The sequence below is a fragment of the Aspergillus tubingensis genome, assembly GCF_013340325.1.
Source record: "Aspergillus tubingensis WU-2223L DNA, scaffold_11, whole genome shotgun sequence".
Lineage (NCBI taxonomy): Eukaryota > Fungi > Ascomycota > Eurotiomycetes > Eurotiales > Aspergillaceae > Aspergillus > Aspergillus tubingensis.
This window is the reverse complement of record NW_023336285.1, coordinates 1,176,932-1,195,752: the sequence shown is the minus strand read 5'-3', so window position 1 is coordinate 1,195,752 and position 18,821 is coordinate 1,176,932. Positions and strand designations below refer to the sequence as shown.

The 18,821-nt window shown below is 51.0% G+C and overlaps 8 protein-coding genes across 8 annotated transcripts; 4 read left to right on the top strand and 4 right to left on the bottom strand.

Moving 5' to 3' along the window:
- Positions 1–1,331: 1,331 nt before the first annotated feature.
- Positions 1,332–1,553, top strand: AtWU_09743 (uncharacterized protein; the record flags this gene model as incomplete). The annotated part of the gene is made up of 1 exon (XM_035504849.1): positions 1,332–1,553. One exon carries the CDS (start codon positions 1,332–1,334, stop codon positions 1,551–1,553), a length of 222 nt encoding a protein of 73 aa, XP_035360742.1.
- Positions 1,554–2,012: 459 nt separating this feature from the next.
- Positions 2,013–2,948, bottom strand: vip1 (putative actin cytoskeleton protein (VIP1); the record flags this gene model as incomplete). Its single annotated transcript, XM_035504848.1, has 3 exons — positions 2,013–2,616; positions 2,717–2,803; positions 2,866–2,948. 3 exons carry the CDS (start codon positions 2,946–2,948, stop codon positions 2,013–2,015), a joined length of 774 nt encoding a protein of 257 aa, XP_035360741.1.
- A 601-nt stretch (positions 2,949–3,549) lies between these two features.
- Positions 3,550–4,560, bottom strand: AtWU_09741 (uncharacterized protein; the record flags this gene model as incomplete). The annotated part of the gene is made up of 3 exons (XM_035504847.1): positions 3,550–4,227; positions 4,285–4,358; positions 4,419–4,560. The coding sequence occupies 3 exons, from the start codon at positions 4,558–4,560 to the stop codon at positions 3,550–3,552; spliced, it is 894 nt and encodes a 297-aa protein (XP_035360740.1).
- A 3,465-nt stretch (positions 4,561–8,025) lies between these two features.
- On the top strand, positions 8,026–11,773 carry AtWU_09740 (carbamoyl-phosphate synthase (glutamine-hydrolyzing) CPA2; the record flags this gene model as incomplete). Its single annotated transcript, XM_035504846.1, has 3 exons — positions 8,026–8,386; positions 8,559–11,608; positions 11,666–11,773. The coding sequence occupies 3 exons, from the start codon at positions 8,026–8,028 to the stop codon at positions 11,771–11,773; spliced, it is 3,519 nt and encodes a 1,172-aa protein (XP_035360739.1).
- Positions 11,774–12,628: 855 nt separating this feature from the next.
- AtWU_09739 (S-adenosylmethionine-dependent methyltransferase) lies at positions 12,629–14,232 on the top strand (the record flags this gene model as incomplete). Its single annotated transcript, XM_035504845.1, has 3 exons — positions 12,629–12,868; positions 12,924–13,223; positions 13,291–14,232. 3 exons carry the CDS (start codon positions 12,629–12,631, stop codon positions 14,230–14,232), a joined length of 1,482 nt encoding a protein of 493 aa, XP_035360738.1.
- Positions 14,233–14,688: 456 nt separating this feature from the next.
- On the bottom strand, positions 14,689–15,777 carry AtWU_09738 (40S ribosomal protein uS19; the record flags this gene model as incomplete). The annotated part of the gene is made up of 5 exons (XM_035504844.1): positions 14,689–14,758; positions 14,821–15,117; positions 15,332–15,389; positions 15,667–15,685; positions 15,760–15,777. 5 exons carry the CDS (start codon positions 15,775–15,777, stop codon positions 14,689–14,691), a joined length of 462 nt encoding a protein of 153 aa, XP_035360737.1.
- A 673-nt stretch (positions 15,778–16,450) lies between these two features.
- aspf8 (ribosomal protein P2) lies at positions 16,451–16,865 on the bottom strand (the record flags this gene model as incomplete). Its single annotated transcript, XM_035504843.1, has 2 exons — positions 16,451–16,624; positions 16,707–16,865. The coding sequence occupies 2 exons, from the start codon at positions 16,863–16,865 to the stop codon at positions 16,451–16,453; spliced, it is 333 nt and encodes a 110-aa protein (XP_035360736.1).
- Positions 16,866–17,527: 662 nt separating this feature from the next.
- On the top strand, positions 17,528–18,616 carry AtWU_09736 (uncharacterized protein; the record flags this gene model as incomplete). Its single annotated transcript, XM_035504842.1, has 2 exons — positions 17,528–17,533; positions 17,588–18,616. 2 exons carry the CDS (start codon positions 17,528–17,530, stop codon positions 18,614–18,616), a joined length of 1,035 nt encoding a protein of 344 aa, XP_035360735.1.
- Positions 18,617–18,821: the final 205 nt, after the last annotated feature.

Sequence of the window (18,821 nt, the reverse complement as noted above, 5' to 3'; positions counted from 1 at the left end):
AATGTGTAAATACTGTGATACTCCTGTGAATGATTGCCGTTTGGCTAGCATGAAGCAAGTTGCTCTTTCAAAGCCTGCGATATAAAGCTACTGGTCTTTCAAATTCTTGGCCACGAAACTACCAGCCAGACAGATGTTAGAAGTCTATCTCTATTACATAGTAACTGACGGTGTTCGGCTGTTAGGCTTTACAAACGGTGCCATACATGTATTGAAGTTTGTTGAAAGCGGTGAATTATTGTCTTTAGTTATTGGTCAATTCAAGCAAAGTGCAATACCACCAGTATAGTTCCAAAATAGTTGTGATGATCTCGCCATCACCATATCCTCCTACTGATATAGCTAAATACAATTAATGCCCTTTGTCCACATAGCTTGGTATTGATAGACCTGTTATTTGATAACTATTAACTAAAAATAATTACTAGTTATCATGTTAGCTCTATAAGCCTCGTAAACTTGAAATGAGTGGTTACTAATAGTATATATACATTCAGAGTCTTTATATATTTATTCATCCCACCAACACAGCACTCTTCTAATATGACTACAGTACGTAGACCTCACAGTTCAACCATGCATAACAACTTTTTTTTTTTTTTTCGTAAGGCGATGCCAAAATCATCCAACAGAACTAGAAAAAAACCCCCTCCCCTCCCCCATAGCGCCTTATGCCGATTAACCATCACAGAACTTTATACATCCTTACTAAAGTTATTCGGCACCCTGTATATCATTACATAAGCATTGTCACGTGATATACGGCAAAGAAATGACATCATCGCCTCCAAGACTGATCATCTCCATCATCGATCAGTAATTGAAGCTGCCATTTAATATTACAATATCTGTTCTAACAATTAAGACTAAATAAGCACTAACTTGTAACTTGTCACTATGTATTATCAATAGTAGACATAGTGACTACTATGTACACCCCCCACACGATGAAACAAAGTATCTACGTAACCACCAAATCCATCGATCCATCACCACTTACACGTCATGATGATGTTTCCCAGAACCACATCCATCCACTTTATCCACCTCCCCAATGCCACATAATCTTGACTGGCCTGGGTTTATATCATAGCTGACTGAAGTTGGAAAATCTGGACCCTGAGAGAATTGATATTTAAACCCTTCCTTCCTCTTCCCTCTATCTATCTATCTACATACCACATTCTATACCCATTATAAACCTACCTAAAACTACCTACCTACCTACAGTGAGTCCCCTTCATCCCCCTCTTTCCACTCTCACAATATCCAAAACCCTAACAAACCCCCTCTAGTCCTTCAAAGCAATAAAATAAAGGGATTAAAGAAATATGTCCGCCCCCAACGCCGGCCGCCAATCCCCCTCTCCGGAGCGCCAATCCGGCGCCCAGCAACAAGACCCTCCCTCGCAGGGCAAAGCCCAGCCTCAATATGCGCCTCCTGAACACGACGTCCAGGATCAGGCGGCCCAGACGGCGAATTTGTCGAGTAACCCCAAGCATCCGTTGGAGGATATAGAGAGTGCGAAGTTTTCGAAGGGGGGTGTGGCTTAACCATTTCTCCTTTCTCTTCTTTCTTTGAGATGATTAGGGATGGGGGTAAAGAATCGGAATGAAATGTATTTATGATATGTTTATGATATGATATTATTTTTTTGATCTACTTTCTATTTATGGGGTTTGGTGGTGTAGTGTAGTGTACTGTAGTACGGTATAGTATTGGGATGAGTTAAATGAGTTTACTTTTTTGAGGTTGTGTTGTTGGATTACAAATACAAAGAGTGATGGAAAAGGGGAGAGGGAGATGAGGCATCAAATTGGTTGGTATTGGTATTGAGGTATCGCTTGTTCCAGACAGCTAGCTATTGCAAAAAAGAAGATGTTTGTCACTGAAGCATTACATGAACTGAATAAAGGTCAAGTCATTATGGCATACAGACAGAAACCACACCCTCGTTGCTCATTACCCCTAATCCTGTTTTCTTCAGATTTCCAATTGGAATTTGGCTTTGCTTACGCCTGCTCAGCAGGAGCAGCAGTACCCGCCGGCTGAGTAGCAGGTGCCGTGCTGGGGGCAGGAGCCTCACCACCCTCAGTAGTGGACTTGCCGCTCTTCAGGTCTGCAAGTCTGCGAGCCTCGGTGTGGATATCCTGCACCTGCTTGTTGGTCTGGGAGTAAAAGTCCCGCAACTTCCTGCCAGAGGGAGTGTCGAGGGCCTTCTCGAAGTAGTGGTTCAGATTACGCCAGCCAGTGGTCGCCTTGTCGCTGAGCTTGTAGTTCTCGTCCAGACCACGAGCACGGTCCGTGGCGTGGTACTTCTGGTCGAAGGTGGACAGAGCGCTGGTGAAGCGCGACGAGAACCCGTGCTTGTTGTCCAGAGCGATGGCCTTCTGGATGGCAGTGTCGCTGAGGGTGTAGCCGTGGGCCAGGTACTCAGCTACAATGCGAGAACGGGGCTTGTCCTCCTGCTCGAGGTCGTGGTTGTGCTCGTCCTTGGCCTGTCCGGCGCTGGCAGCCTGGTCGCCGGCGATGTCGTCAAGGGTCTGAGCGGCCTTGACGTGCACGAGGGAGGAACCAAGCTGGGTGTTGTCGAGGAGGAGAGCGGTCTTAGCAGCACTATTGCAGGGGATATTTGGTTAGCTTTGATACTCTGGAAGGAAGAGGCAGTGATGGTGTCATTTGGCGACAATGACGGGTAAGGTGCGGGGTAACTTACGCTTCCTTTTCGAAAGTGACGGTGGCCGACTTTTGGGCTTCAGCTTCGCCTGAAACGGGGGTCACGGAAATGTGGGTGATCTTTCCGCTGTAAGGTTGTCAGCTGTGCAGTTCATGCAAGGGGTGGTTTAGAATGCCTGCATTGCATACCAGAAGCTAAAGAAGTCCTGGACCTCCTTGTCGGTGGTTGCGGGCGCAATGCCCTCGACGTGGACGGTGGAGCGTTCAGACATGATGTATGAGGTGTGTTTTGGAAGAAGGTAGAGAGAGATAGATGTAGATGGTATAGTATTCAGAGAGTAGAGTGATAAGTCTGAAGAGAAGAGAGAGAAAGGAGGAGAAGAGGAGAGCTGTTATTTAAGAAGACTGGATAATGTTTCGTGTTTAGGGGGCGGGCCTGGAGGCGCCACAGATGACGTCGCGAGGGGCAGCCAGTCTCGCGCACAGCCACAGTGGGCCACGGCCGCGTTGGCCATTCAAAGACAACATGTGAAAGTGGGAGGGAGGAGTGCAGAGTGAAACTGAAACATTCTTAGTGTTACCATCCTTGGACTATGATCTATCTAGATGGTACCAGTGTCTTCTCCCCATAGGTCCGCCCTGGCAGGCAGTAGCATTTTCCCCAGAGGCCCAAAGCGTCTAATCGCAGAAGCAAGAGTAAAGCCGGAAAAAGAAAACCGAGATGTGCGCCCGAACAACCTAGCAGTAAATAAATAACACAGACCCAAAAATGGCAAAGCAAAGCGAATAAAATAATGGCTGAAAGATCCTGCTTTCCGTAATTCATCCATAGCACCCAACCTATAGCCAAAGAAGCTTTTAGACATCCCCATCTCATTCCTTATTCTCCGTACCGGATGGCTCTTTTGAGTCTGGGGTAGGTGTAGATGGGGAGTTGTCGTCTCTCAAATGAGAAGAATTCGACTCCTGTAATTGAATCTTTGAGATGACAGACTCAAGGTCTCGGACACGTCGGCGTAGCATCTCGTTCTCGCGTTTGAGCGAATCGACTTCTCCGCGCTGCTGCAAGACCTCTTCATGGCGGCTTGTAGAACTAATACTGGGCGTCTTCTGCTGGGACAGCGAGCTGCGGTGCGGATAGCTGCCCGCATGATGGGCTGGGTGGTCAGTCGGCTGTGTCTGATGATGAGATCCTGGCGTTGATGGCAACGCCCCTTCCGATTGCCGATGAGAGGTGAGCGATGATTCCCTGCTTCGCCCCGGTCGCGAGGGATCAGGACGTGTCGCAGGAAGGTATGCCTCTCGCGCAGGAGCAATGCCGGAAACACTTCCCGCTCTCGAGCCTTGCACCGCTGGGATGTAGGAGGAGCTCAAGCTGGAGGATGAGCGGTGTCTTCGCGATGATGTGGGGTGCGCAGTGCTGATAATGTATGGCGATGCATGGAGCCCATCTACCGAGTCGTTAAGGGTGGTGGATGTCGAGGAGGCTGTCGATGCGACCGAGTTCGTTTGTTGACGAAGGAGGGAAAGCTCTCGCGACAAGCGATTCACCTAGAGTAGGATAGAGTAAGCATAGACTCAATAAAGGAAGGATCCAACGTGTCGTACCATTGCCTCCTGCTCTTGCTCGAGCATTGAATGGATATCGGAAGGAGTGAGCGGTTTGGGATGACGAAGTGGACCTTGAGCTAGTCAGTCAAGTTGCTCTCCAGCTTTCGTTGTCTGCATGGTCATTGGCTTACCCGACGTAGACATGTTGTTTGTCTGGTCGCTGACGGTTGGGATTGCAGCTGTATGAGTGCTCGGTAGAGATGCAGCGACTGAAGGAGCAATGACTTGCGACGAGCGACGTGAAGATAATGTGGACGTGGTGGTCGGTTGCATTGTTGTGGCAGCCCGAGGTCGTAATCTGGGAGAAGAAAGAGAACCGGGGTTTAGTCCGGACGCCATATATACTAAACTTTGAAGGAAGATGCAGGACGACCAAGGGTATTGACTGGTGGGATGGACGAATGGTAAAAGGTAGGACCCGAAGTAGTCCCTGAATTGATAGGTATAATCCGGCGGAGACAGTCGTCTTTCAGGTTAGTTTCGTTAGTTTGTCGGTAGGAGGAAAGCAGCAGCAGCAGCAGCAGCAGCAGCAGCACTACCACTTACTCTTAACTTCTTACTACCGACAGACTAATATTACTTTTGGCAGACCACCGATGAAGCACAGGCTGCAGCTCCCCCCCTTGATTGGACTGACTGGAATTTTAAAGCATACCAACCACTGAGCCACCACTGAACTGTGCGCGAATTCTCCAGCTGAATGGAGCCGACATGCATGGAACCTATCATCCATCCTTTGCCAGTTCCTAGCTTTACTAGTTGCTTTGCTTCACGCTCGGCCGGATGGACCTGGGGCCGCTCCCCGGGAGTCCAGAGCTTAATTATCTGTCCGAGGGAGCTTTAGCCAGTCTTTTGATTCTGAATGCACAGAACAGGGGTGATTCGGTTGGAAGATTGAAGTTTATATTTGGATCGGAAATCCCGCCAATAGTCAAGGGAGGCAATGTTGGCGCAACGATCTTGGTCGTTGTCCCACACTTCCACCGTTTCCCAGATTCTCTCATCATGGCACAGCAGGTCGTAATCTGAACCCATCTGACCGCATAATTATGTGCACACTAACGCTGTCTGTCTGCTCTTTTCTTTTCCCGCTCTACCGCGCTATCCTACTCTAGTAAGCTCGGTCGAGATTGGCTCGGCATTCTTCCTCACATGCATGAGTTTCTACCTACTATGTACTAACTCGTCTATACATAGAGCTAAGGCGGAGTCCCCATCCTGAGGCTAGAGTGAGGCCCACTCTAAGGCACTGCTTGAGCTGCTCTGTCAGATTTCTCTCAATGCAGAATCATCAATGCGATGGATTCTTCTTTGCTAGTATTTATAGGCACACGACTCTAAGGTCTATTGACTGTATTAGTGCGCACTCATCATCATAATCCGCTAAGCCCAGCCTGGGTTATGCAGAACTGCCAATCGTGGGCATGCACATCATACATGCCTGCCAAACGGTGCGCATATGATATACTCATGTGTACTGCGTACAGAGCATGTCTAATCACCAGTATGGAGTTAATGCCCATAAAGTCTACATCATCGTACTTGGTCGAGATCATATGCTGGAGTAATTGTTTCAAGTGGGACTCTTCCCCAATGCGTGCCCGGCCAATGCGCCAAAAGCGGCACCGCGTCGGGCCGAATCAACACTGTAAGGCGGATACTCCAGTATCCGCGTCTCTGCAAAGACTAGCGCATCCTACAAACACCGCGCCTACGAACACTCTGGTCTCATGGCCCTGTTCAATGGCATGAGTCACGCGACACCCACCCATATCACCTCAATCGCCAAGTCTATGAGGCCTTAGTCAGGAACCATCAAGATACTCTCTGGATCTGATAAGCCTTGATTATCTGCCTTGTTCTCGGAGAATTGACCCTGAGCCTTTGAAATACCAGTGTCAACCCCGTGTCTTATGATCAGTATTTCATAAAGCAGTCATTGACTTAAGCAGATCCCGCCAGAGTTGACAGGGCCGCGAAAACAATACCAGAAAGCGCTGCGAGCGAATGTGCCTGCGAGGAAAACCACCAAACACCACTGGGTTGTGGAGAACGCCACTATAAAAATGAGAAGAGCAAACTAAAAGTGGAAGGATTATCGGTGGATTTGCTGTTGGGATTACAAGTATATCCTCGGACTCCGCAATCGTCGGCAGGATGCAAAGTCTAGACTATATTTTTCAACAGGAAACGACACGGAATGCACGACAGCTAGTGGACGACGTATATTATATACTTAACCAATACCTGGATGATGCTTTATATAACCGGGAAGATGAATGAGAGAACGATATCTGGGCGTCCAAGGCACGTTAAACCGGGCCACGGACCTAAATGTGGCGGATCCAACAGCCAGCCAAGGGTCCATGTGTTGAATTACATGGGCAAGTGGCTGTTGGGAGTTGATCTACTATCTACCCCCAACTACGTAGCTTGGAAGCGAGGACGTACATACTTAGCAACAGGTTGAGACTAACATACATAGGCTAAATTAATGTTGACACTACTGAATAGAGTTGAGCTGGAAGGCTCAGATGCCGATGACTCACGGCATAAGTGCTCCTTTTATCAAGGAACCATAGACGAACAGTGGAAAGCGTTTGGATGGGCAGGAGGTGTATTCCGGCGCGTGGAGACCCTCCGATAGCCGGTGTTGGCCTGGTGAAATGGGATTGGCGCAGTAGCGAGCATTGCAGGCTGGGCGAACACTAGATAGGCATGGATCTGCTTGACGAACCATCGAAATTTCCTGGAAAATGAACAATGATGAACAGACGACGGAGTCATGATCTGCCTAGGAGAGCACTGGTGGTCCGTTCCCTGGCAGGGAGTTGTGAGTCAGACAAGCTTTGGCAGGGGGTTGTCTAATAGCAATTGAATAATGATTATCCTATAATAACGCTTTACAGTTGGGAAAGCAGCCCCTGGACAGCTGGGAAAAGACTGGGACGGGCTATCAAGTCAGTAAATTAGTGATCGGTATTGCTAACCGCCGGCTCCATTTCTGCCACTACTGCCGCTAGTCACCACTTAGTCACCACTTAGACTTGGCCCCGAACCTGTTAGCCTGCAATTCCCCATGCCCTCACATTGGCTGATGGCTTAGGCGGTGAGTGGCCGGGCCGGTCTTTTGGGGAATTCTGGAGTCCCAGCGATCCAGAGGGCCAACTGAAAGGGGAAAAGAGGGAAAAAAGGGCTCCGCACACCGGAGCTCTTATCGGCCCTCCCAAGGTTGGGGCATCTTTTTTTTTCAATGCAAAGTCGGAAGTCCCATTGAACCTCCTGGTCGGTCGGCAGCCCGCGCTCCATTTTGGCTGGTTCTTGGTCTCCAGAAAAAAAGTGCCGCATTGACTCATCGCCGTTTCCCGCACCTTTTCTTTACTTCTTCGTTTCCCGTTCCCTCTCCATCTTCTTTAGCCATTTCTTCCTTCACTCTAATCCTCTCCCAGAATTCAAAAAAAAGGTCCGCCTGGCCAATTCATCTCCCTTTAAGTCCTCCCCTTTGGTCGTGGGCGTGTGGCATAAAGTGGAATACACCAGGAACTCAATTGCTTGGCCTTTGCAGGGAAATTAAAAAATTCCCACAGAGCCGGACCAAAAGCGGAGTCTCCAGATCATCCTCTCCGGAACTCTGCCAGGCCATAAAGTAGAGAGTGTGCATCCTCTCAATTGACTCATCCCTTCTATTTTTCCACCTCTCTCTTTTCCCTGTCCTTTCAGCTACCAGCGCAGAGCGCAATGGTTCTCGCTACTCGTTGCGGGCAGGCTACGTCCGCCCTCCTGCGTCAGCGCTGTCTGGCGGAGTCTCGTCGCTCCGCCCTCGCTTTGCGCCCCTTCTCCTCCCAGACCACCGCTCACTCGACGGCTTCGAGTCTCAGATTGGCCAAGGCCCCTTCTCCATGGCGACCGCAGCAGCTGCGCTCTTTCTCTAGCGCCCTTTGTCGCTTGGCTTCCGAGACCTCCAACGCTCCCTCCGCTGACAGCTACCTCGCCAGTGGACTCGTCAAGCCTGGCAGCAAGTTGGTCGATGTCAAGAAGGTCCTCGTTATTGGTAGTGGTGGTCTGAGCATTGGTCAGGCTGGAGAGTTCGACTATTCCGGTAAGTTGGACGAGTCGCTGAACCTTGGCTTTCCCATCTTGATTTCCCTGCTCCTTTCCCTGGTGCTTCGCGATCAATTGAGCGATGACTACATGGGGTAAAGAAAGGAATTGAATTCAATTGGTCAAGGTAATTTTGTGAGACAGTTACTAACTCTAATTCTCTTCTATAGGTTCTCAGGCTCTTAAGGCCCTCAAGGAGGCCGGTGTCCAGTCCGTCCTGATCAACCCCAACATTGCGACGATTCAGACCGATCACAAGCTCGCGGATGAAGTGTACTACCTCCCCGTTACCCCCGAGTATGTCACCTATGTCATTGAGCGGGAGAGACCCGATGGTATCTTCCTCTCTTTCGGTGGTCAGACCGCCCTGAACTTGGGTGTGCAGATGAACCGCATGGGTATCTTCGAGCGCTACGGTGTTCGCGTTCTGGGAACCAGCATCAAGACCCTGGAGACCAGTGAGGACCGTGATCTTTTCTCCAAGGCCCTGAACGAGATCAACATCCCCATCGCCGAATCTATTGCCGTCAGCACCGTCGACGAGGCCCTGAAGGCTGCTGAGACTGTTGGATACCCCATCATCGTCCGTTCTGCCTACGCTCTGGGTGGTCTGGGTTCCGGTTTCGCTGCCAACCCCGAGGAGCTGAAGAACTTGTCCTCTCGTTCCCTGACCCTTTCTCCCCAGATTCTGGTCGAGAAGTCTCTCCGTGGCTGGAAGGAAGTCGAGTATGAGGTTGTCCGCGATGCTGACAACAACTGCATCACTGTTTGCAACATGGAGAACTTCGACCCCCTTGGTATCCACACCGGTGACAGTATCGTCGTTGCTCCCAGTCAGACCTTGTCTGATGAGGAGTACCACATGCTCCGTACCGCTGCTATCAAGATTGTCCGCCACCTGGGTGTCGTTGGTGAATGTAACGTCCAGTACGCTCTGCAGCCCGATGGCCTTGACTACCGTGTCATTGAGGTCAATGCTCGTCTCTCTCGTTCCTCGGCTCTGGCCTCCAAGGCCACTGGTTACCCCCTGGCTTACACTGCTGCCAAGATCGGTCTGGGACACACCCTCCCCGAGCTTCCCAACGCGGTTACCAAGACCACTACTGCCAACTTCGAGCCCAGTCTGGACTACATCGTTACCAAGATCCCCCGGTGGGATCTGAGCAAGTTCCAGCATGTCAACCGTGACATTGGCAGTGCCATGAAGTCCGTCGGTGAAGTCATGGCTATTGGTCGTACTTTCGAGGAGTCTTTCCAGAAGGCTATCCGCCAGGTTGACCCCCGCTTCGTTGGCTTCCAGGGTGACCACTTCGAGAACCTCGACGAAGTCCTGAAGAACCCCACCGACCGCCGCTGGTTGGCTGTTGGCCAGGCTATGCTTCACGAGAACTACTCCGTTGACAAGGTTCACGAGCTGACCAAGATCGACAAGTGGTTCCTGTACAAGCTCCAGAACATCGTTGACTGCCACCACGAGCTCAAGGACATCGGCAGCCTCTTCGGCCTCCAGAAGGAGATCCTGCTGAAGGCCAAGAAGCTTGGTTTCTCTGACAAGCAGATCTCCCAGCTCGTTGGCGCCTCTGAGGACGACGTTCGCGCCCGCCGCAAGTCCTTCGGTATCAGGCCCTGGGTTAAGAAGATCGACACCCTCGCCGCCGAGTTCCCTGCCGACACCAACTACCTTTACACCACCTACAACGCTACCTCCCACGATGTCAGCTTCGATGACCACGGTGTCATCATTCTGGGAAGCGGTGTCTACCGTATTGGAAGCTCCGTTGAGTTTGACTGGTGTGCTGTCAACGCCACTCTTTCCCTGCGCGGCATGGGCAAGAAGACTGTCATGATCAACTACAACCCCGAGACCTACTCCACTGACTTCGATACCGCTGACAAGCTCTACTTCGAAGAACTCAGCTACGAGCGTGTCATGGATATCTACGAGCTCGAGAGCGCCAGCGGTGTTGTCGTCTCTGTCGGTGGTCAGCTTCCTCAGAACATTGCTCTCCGCCTCCAGGAGACTGGTGGTGCTCACGTTCTCGGAACTGACCCCAAGGACATTGACCGTGCTGAGGACCGTCACAAGTTCTCTCAGATTCTGGACAGCATTGGTGTTGACCAGCCCGCCTGGAAGGAGCTTACCTCCGTCGCCGAGGCTGAGCGCTTCGCTGAGACTGTTGGCTACCCTGTCCTCGTTCGTCCCAGTTACGTCCTGTCTGGTGCTGCCATGAACGTCATCTACAGCGTCGATGAGCTCAAGGAGAAGCTCCTCAACGCTAGCGCCGTCTCCCCCGACCACCCCGTTGTCATCACCAAGTTCATCGAGGGTGCCCAGGAGATCGACGTTGACGCTGTCGCTTCCAACGGCAAGCTTCTGCTCCACGCCGTCAGTGAGCACGTTGAGCCTGCTGGTGTTCACTCCGGTGATGCCACCCTCGTCCTCCCCCCCGCCAACCTGGAGGAGTCTGTCATGAGCCGCGTTAAGGACATTGCCGAGAAGGTCGCCAAGGCCTGGAACATCACCGGTCCCTTCAACATGCAGATCATCAAGGCTGATCTGGAGGGTGCTGAGCCTGAGCTGAAGGTCATTGAGTGCAACCTTCGTGCCTCCCGCTCCTTCCCCTTCGTCAGCAAGGTCCTGGGTACCAACTTCATCGATGTTGCTACCAAGGCTCTGGTTGGCCGTGACGTCCCTGAGCCCGTTGACCTCATGAAGGTCAAGCGCGACTACCTCGCTACCAAGGTTCCCCAGTTCAGCTGGACCCGTCTTGCTGGTGCCGATCCTTTCCTCGGTGTCGAGATGGCCAGTACTGGTGAGATTGCTTGCTTCGGTAAGGATGTCGTTGAGGCCTACTGGGCTTCCCTGCAGGCTACCATGAACTTCCGTTGCCCTGAGGCTGGTGAGGGTATCCTGCTCGGCGGTGATATCACCAACCCTGCCCTGGCCCAGATTGTCGAGTACCTCAAGCCCCTCGACTTCCAGTTCTTCGCTGCCAGCCCCGCTGTCAAGGAGCACCTTGAGGCTGCTACCAAGGTTCCCGTGCAGGTCATTGAGTTCCCCAAGCAGGACAAGCGTGCTCTGCGTGAAGTCTTCCAGAAGTACAACATCCGTGGTACTTTCAACCTTGCCAAGACCCGTGGCAAGTCCCTCCTCGATGAGGACTATGTCATGAGACGTAACGCCGTTGACTTCGGCGTTCCTCTCTTCATGGAGACCAAGGTATGCAACTCATTCCTCTTCCTCTCCACTTGTTTTGATGCTAACTGTTCTTTGTAGACTGCCCTCCTCTTCGCCCAGGCCATGAGCGAGAAGCTGCCCCGTCCCGATGGCATTCCTTCCGAGGTCCGCACCTGGTCCGACTTCACTGGCGGCAAGCTGCTGTAAACGCAAGTTTACCCACCAAAAGGACGAAAAGTTTGATTTCATAGATATAATCACGGTTTTGTATTCGTTCATCTTTCCAGGCACAGAAAAGCCGCCGTGTTTGGCGTAGCGGATAAGGCTCCATGTTGATAGATATGTTTACTCCGTCTTCAAAAAAGACGATATGAGGAATACGGTCATGCGCTCTGTGGTTATTCTTTTCTGGTTTGTTGGCCTTGTGGATGATTCCTTCTGCTGCCTTTTGCTTCGCAGTCTATAGGTTTGTAGGCCGGCTTTGTGCTTGAGCGAAAGGTCAATTATTCTTGATTCTAGTTGTATGTAGTATAGCCTGTCAATTATATCCAATTTCGATTTCTGAGATGATCTTGGTCAATTCCGTGCTTTGTACTGTAGTAGCTTCGTTATGATGTCATTATCATAGATCAACACTGTTATTTCTTCTCTTTGCGATTACAACTGAAAGGAGTATTCCACTATAGTGGTCCTGCAACGCGGTTAACTTAGCCAGCCCGCCCACCACACAAGTAGAAACAACATCGGTCTCTGGCGTCATACGCAACCTCGTGCTCATGACGTGATGTATAAATCTATATTAGTCTCTTCCTACTTCGAATTCTACCTTGTTATGTTTTAGCCCTTTTGAACACCAATGTATCCCATTTCAATTGTATAGAAGAATATCCTCGAGTAGAAACATTTTTCCATTCCGAGCTCATCCACGCCAAGCTTAGACGAAAAGGGAAATAATTCTATAACTTCAATGATATACAACTACAGGACCTTACAAACTATTTATCCTGCCTTGAGCAATCCAACCAAAATTCCAGACTAGTATATGGAAACCCACAAGATCCAATGAACACAAAAACCACACCCCAGCCCGCCCCAGGTGGTCTAGGACGAGGCCTCTTCGCCTCAACAGACATTGCTGTCGGCGAAGACGTGCTACACATTCCCGTTCCATTCGTGGCAGTCCTAGACACAGAGCACCTAGGAGAAGTATGCTCCGGCTGCTTCGGTCAAAGACAGCTCGAAGAGGAAGGGATTGCTCTGAAAGGGTGCAGAGGATGCGGTGTTGTGAAGTACTGTGATAAGGTTCGAAAAACTGCCCTCCGCACTTTCAGAACACCATCACTAACTCTTCTCGCAGACATGTCAAGCAAAAGACTGGAAACTGGGCCACTCTCTCGAATGTACCATCTATCAGAAACTGAAGCCTCGTATTCTACCTATCAACGCACGAGCCGTGCTCCGCATGGTCTTGCGCAGCGAACGCCAAAAGTACTCCGACGAGGAGCTGGATCAGTTCCTGCAGCTTGAGACGCACATTAAGGACATTCGTGACAAGAGTGCGTCACAATGGGAGCGTATATCCCTTTCTTCGAAGGCGATCAAGGCCTACTCTGGTACGGATATGAGTGAAGAGGTCATATCTGCTATGGGAGCTAAGGTGCGTACATACACCCACACACAATGTTATACATATACCCTTCGAAAACAACTCACCTCCTCTTCAGCTCGACCTCAACTCCTTCAACCTCACCAACGCCGTCTACGACCGCCTCGGCGTCTACCTCCACCCCTACGCCGCCATCTTCAACCACAGCTGCGACCACAACGCCGCCGTCAGTTTCGACGGTCCCAATCTACACATCAAAGCCCTCCGACCCATCCGAAAGGGCGAGCAAATCTTCATCACTTACATAGACGTAACAGACCCCTATCCAATTCGCCAACATAACCTCCAATCCCGATACTACTTCACCTGCCACTGCTCGAAATGTACCTCCGAAGCAGCCTCTCCAACAGCAACGACCCTACACCCTGCACAGCAAGAAGCCTACGACATCATTCAATCTCTATCTACTTTAGAGAACCCCATCCAATCCATCCTTAAAGCCCTCACCACCCTCCGAACCAGCTCCATCCCCGCAACAACCCAACCCTCCATCTCCCTCCTCGACGAACTCATCACGTCCCTCCTCGCCCAACAGAAATACAAATCGGCCTTCGCGTACGCAGCGGCCCGATACCGTGCTGTCGATCCCGTGGTGTTCCCGCTCAAGGGCCATCCTATCCGGTTGCTGCATGCGTGGGTGTTGGCTAGGTTGGCGATTCATTTGTCGCAGGGTGTTGAAGTGGAATCTAATACTACTACTGCTGCTGCTGCTGCTGCTGCTGCTGCTGCTGCTGGTGGTGAGGAGGTTGCGTTGGAGAAGTACGAGTTGAATTTCAATCTGGTTATTTGGTCGGTATTGGCGGCGTTGGTTGGGGAGGAAGAGATCGGGGGAACAGGGCCTGGGTTTTGGAGGTTGGTGAAGAGGGAGTTTCGGGCTGTGAGGGGGGAGTTTGTTGCTGCGGGGTTGGATCCGAGGGGTTTGAGGGAGTTGGAGAGGGAGATTGGGAGGGAGTGGGGGAAGGTGGATAAGGTAGTTAGGGAGTTGGGGTTCAGTATATAAGTAGATAGAATAGTATGGATGATGGGGGTGATGTCTACACGAGTGACTTAACGAGTGAAAATGATGATGAAAAGTTGAAATCGTTAATAAATTAGACTGACTGCCGAAGACAGCAAAGCCTACTTAGCCTCTGAGCTCGTCCCCATCTCCCATCCATCCAGGGCTTGGATCGTAAAAAAGGCTTAGGAAGGATCCGGTTGGGTTTCTTGCTTTGTTTTTTGTATCTTTTTTCGTTCTCATGATTGCCGACAAGACCTTTATATTGAGATGCAAACAGCTGACCCGCACTTGGACATACAAGGTAAGAAGATGAGAACCCAAAGAAATGCCATATGGGTATCCATCCAGTTTTGAATTCTTTTTTTCCTTTATCCGTAGATCCTCCCAGCAACATTCCGTACGCCCGAGTTCCTCCTCCACACGACGAGACACTCCATCCAATAAAGCTTTTCTTCTTTACTTGAGGGGAATGAAACGGGAAGAGTGGGTGGCACCGATACCGGGACGACCGTGCTTGACGGGCTTGCTGTGTGGTTGTTAGACATATCTATTCATGTGTATAATTTTCTTGCGGGTATGGGTACGTACTAGGAGATAGAGAATTCACCCAGGTAGTGGCCAACCATCTCGGGCTTGACTTCGATCTGGTTGAACTCCTTACCGGAGTAGATACCGATGACGCTGCCGATCATCTCGGGGACAACGATCATGTCACGGAGGTGGGTCTTGACGAGGTCGGGCTTCTCGTTGGGGCGAGCCTCCTGCTTGGCCTTGCGGAGCTTCTTGATGAGACCCATGGGCTTGCGCTTCAGACCGCGGTTGAAGCGACGACGAGCGCGGGCGTGAACGACATCACGGAGCTGTTCGGAGGAGAGGTCGAGGAGCCTGTGCAGATAAACAGGTCAGATTTCCATTCCATATCATTTCTTTCCGGGTCTTTCGATAGCGTAATCATGTGCCGTCCCTCGACCGTCGACTCCCACGAGGATATTCCGCAAATATCCAGAAATGTCCATATTGCTGATATCGCACGTTCGGAGTCGAGGCCGTCGGATCGGAGTGCAGTGTGGGTATGATAGATATTCATGGTGGAACGTACTGGTCGAGGTCAATTCCGCGGTAGGTGAACTTGCGGAACTGTCTTCTCTTCTTGATCTCTGTATCCCGGATACGTCAGCGCCTTATTTTCCCTTCACTTCATTGCTGCGTGGTTCTCGTGGTTGGTGTGCGGAAAAACGCAAGAATAGAAACGTCGACAGAGAATTCGGTCCGTTGCCCCCCATCCCTTCATCAATTTCCAAGAGTCGCATCATCGAAATATATCCATAATATATCGCAGGTCCAACAAAATACCGTATCCCACAACGCGAATTCGTCTCTGTTTCCGGGGTCCAGGGTAGGGAAAGGTGATTCAGGTGAAAAATTCAAACGTACCGGCAGCCTCCTCGGCGTTCTATAGGCAAGATAACGTTAGTTCAAACTCTTCCTAGTCCTCACTAACATGTATTCTGATATCGGAAAACTCACGTAGTGCTCGTCAGCCATTTTTGCGGTGTTCCTCTCAAGGTCGCTTTCCGAACGGGTCTCGAAAAGCGAAAGAACGATGGGTTGTCGTGTCGTGTCGCTGATGAACGTACGTCGGGCGTCTCTTGTGCCTCTGCGCTGGGTTGGGAGGTGGGCTGGAGCCTCGTCTAAGCGACCCGTCTAGGGTTGCGACCCTACTACACTAGGCCGCTTTGGGAAGCCATCTATAGGGCCGCCGGTCCAGCTGCCCTAAAGATTTGTATGGGGTATCTATGGACTATCAATGGATTAATTATCGATTGGGCTTGAAATCGTGGTTCTGTCGGAGCTTATTGGCTTGTTGTAATCATTTCAATGGTCTCTTATATAAATTTTGACCAGCACTTACCGTTTTTGGTAGTAGTTGAAGGAAGCGTATCTAGTAGTTACAGAGAAACCCGCGCAAAGAATCCCATACTACGTACGTTCTACGAAATGTAGTGTCACTCAATCAATCGGGAGGTCAGAGAATCTGTATTGGCTAAAGCTCTTTCCAGCTCACGCATGCATAATTCGTAACTGCATCAGAAAAGCCTGGCAAACACCGGCTTGACTGGACCAATGGGTAATTTTCCTCCCTAGACTGAAAATAACCGCCAGATTTCTGTTCCCCCACGAACTGTTACGTTTTTCTCGGTGTTCGGAGTGAAGGCGCTTAGTCGAAGAGACCGAAGCCCATGTCCTCATCGGACTCCTCAGCGGCCTCCTCCTTCTTCTCCTCAGCGGGAGCCTCAGCAGCGGCGCCACCGGCAGCGGGGGCAGCAGCAGCAGCACCACCGGCACCACCGGAGGGAACGGAAGCAAGCTTCTGGGAACCCTCGGAGATGAGCTGTTGTAGTTGAAAAATCATCGTCAGTATTCCATCTCGTAAATCGCAATTCTTGGTAAAATTTATATGGGCGTTAACTAACCTCCTGGAGGTCCTTGCCCTCGAGCTCAGCAAGGAGCTTCTGGAGGCGCTCCTCCTCAGCGTCGATGCCGACGGCGGAGAGGACGGACTTGATGTCCTCAGCGGAGGGGGTGTTGTTGCCAGCAAGGGCCAACAGAAGGTAGGCAGCGAGGTACTTCATTTTGAATCTGCACAAGAACCTGTCAGAACAACTGCGCCGGGAATATCGTGGTCGTACTGTCGAAAATGCGCAACGAAGCAATCAAAAGGGCAACGTACAGTTGTGGTGGTGAACACGAGAATCAATCGATTTAACCGCAAAGTTGGGCGGAGACTGACACGTCGAGTTCGCTGGGGGTTGAGCGATGTGATGGACGGAAAAAGAGAGAAATGGAATCCGAAGTTGAAAATCAAGAAAAGTGCGATGCGGCTGGTGGGTTGTGGCTAGTGCAGATCGTGCTAGTTCCGGCTAAGCGAGCGGGCGTGGCGCATGCGTAACTCCCATGCCTTGGGCCCCGGTCACGTGGGGTCGCTGCTTCTAGAAGACAGGATGGCGACTTCTTGCACCGTTTTTGCCCGGCGGCTTTATCTGGTCGACCTCGTTGTATCCAGCTATCGCTTTGTTGGCATCGGCTTTGGGCCTTAATTCACGTCGTGCTTTATGCCTGGCACTAAGACGTGAATTTGGCTTATCTCTAATCTGAAAACGATCGATTTTTAGTGGTTCCGCAACAAGTCATGAAGGTACCCCGTCATACTAACCACCGACGGTGAAACTACCCCCCTTCGTGACTACTCATATTCGATAGCTTTTGGCGCTTTCTTTGCCTAATAGGTGACAAAATGAGTGTAAGGACTCTATGGATGGTTGCTGTTTGATGGCTTTTGCTGATCATACGACAGTTTCTCGATTCCGTTCTTTCGTCTATCGAGACGGGTAAACCGTCTCCAATCCCCCCCACCTCTGCCTCACCGTCGCCTCCTGTAACCTCTTCAAATGCTAAGACCGAGGTCCGCAAACCGGTTAACGTCTCTCGAGATGGCGCTTCAGAGCGCAAACCTCTGGTTTCTGGAATCAAGCGAAAGGCCGAGGAGCAGCTAGCTCGTCCTGCAAAATCTGTTACTCCAGCACCTACCAGGGCAGCAGCAACATCATCAACAACCAATACCACTACCACAGCGAAGTCTACCGTATCTACAGCTCCTAGACCTCGTCCGAGCGCACCTTCTACAACAGCGACCACTGCAGTCAAGAGCCGCTCTTCAACCCCCCAGCAGAAGGCGCCTCCAGTGTCATCGAAGCCTCCCCCTAAAGGCTCCTTTGCGGATCTCATGGCCAAGGCTAAAGCACTACAAGAGAAGGCCCCGACTCAAGTTGGCATGTTCAAACACCAATCTGCCCCCAAGGAGAAGCTCAGCAAAGTCGAACGCAAGAAGAAGGCAGCGGAGGCGCAGACCAAGGACAAAGATGTGCGGTCGGCCAAGAAGGCAGGCGTTACTGCTGGTGGAGCTGCAGGCACGAAATCCGGTGACGGCAAGGTCGTCAAGAAGAGGGAACCCGAGCCATTATCCTACAAAGGAACCGCAAGACCGCCTCCGTCTACAGGCCAGCCCGAATACCGAGGAACCGCCGGTCTGCCACCACGCAAAACACTTGGCGACCGGAAAGCACAGTCTCGTTCCAAGCCTCGGATGGATGAATACCTGGGGACTGATGAGGAAGACGAGGGCGATTATGCCGATGACTACGACGACTACTATTCAGAATCCTCCGATATGGAGGCGGGCTTGTACGATGTGGAGGAAGAGGAGGCTGCTGCACTGGCGGCCGCCCGACGGGAAGATGAGGAGGAATGGCGCGCAGAGCTTGCCGCCAAGCAGCAGAAACTGGAGCGTCGCAAGAAGCTCGCTTCGTTGGCATCGCGACGATAAGAAGAAGTCCTTTGCTTCCACGATATACCTACCTAATCAAGCTTTTTGCTAGCCCTGCAAGCCGTCTTACCCGGACTCCCACAATTTTCTTGGATTTTCCCTTCTGTTTTCATTGTTTTCTTGTTTGGATACGGAGCATCAGCGAGGAATACCCCGAGGGTGCGTTACATACGACGTTACTGGTCTTCTTTGTTTTCATTTGTTC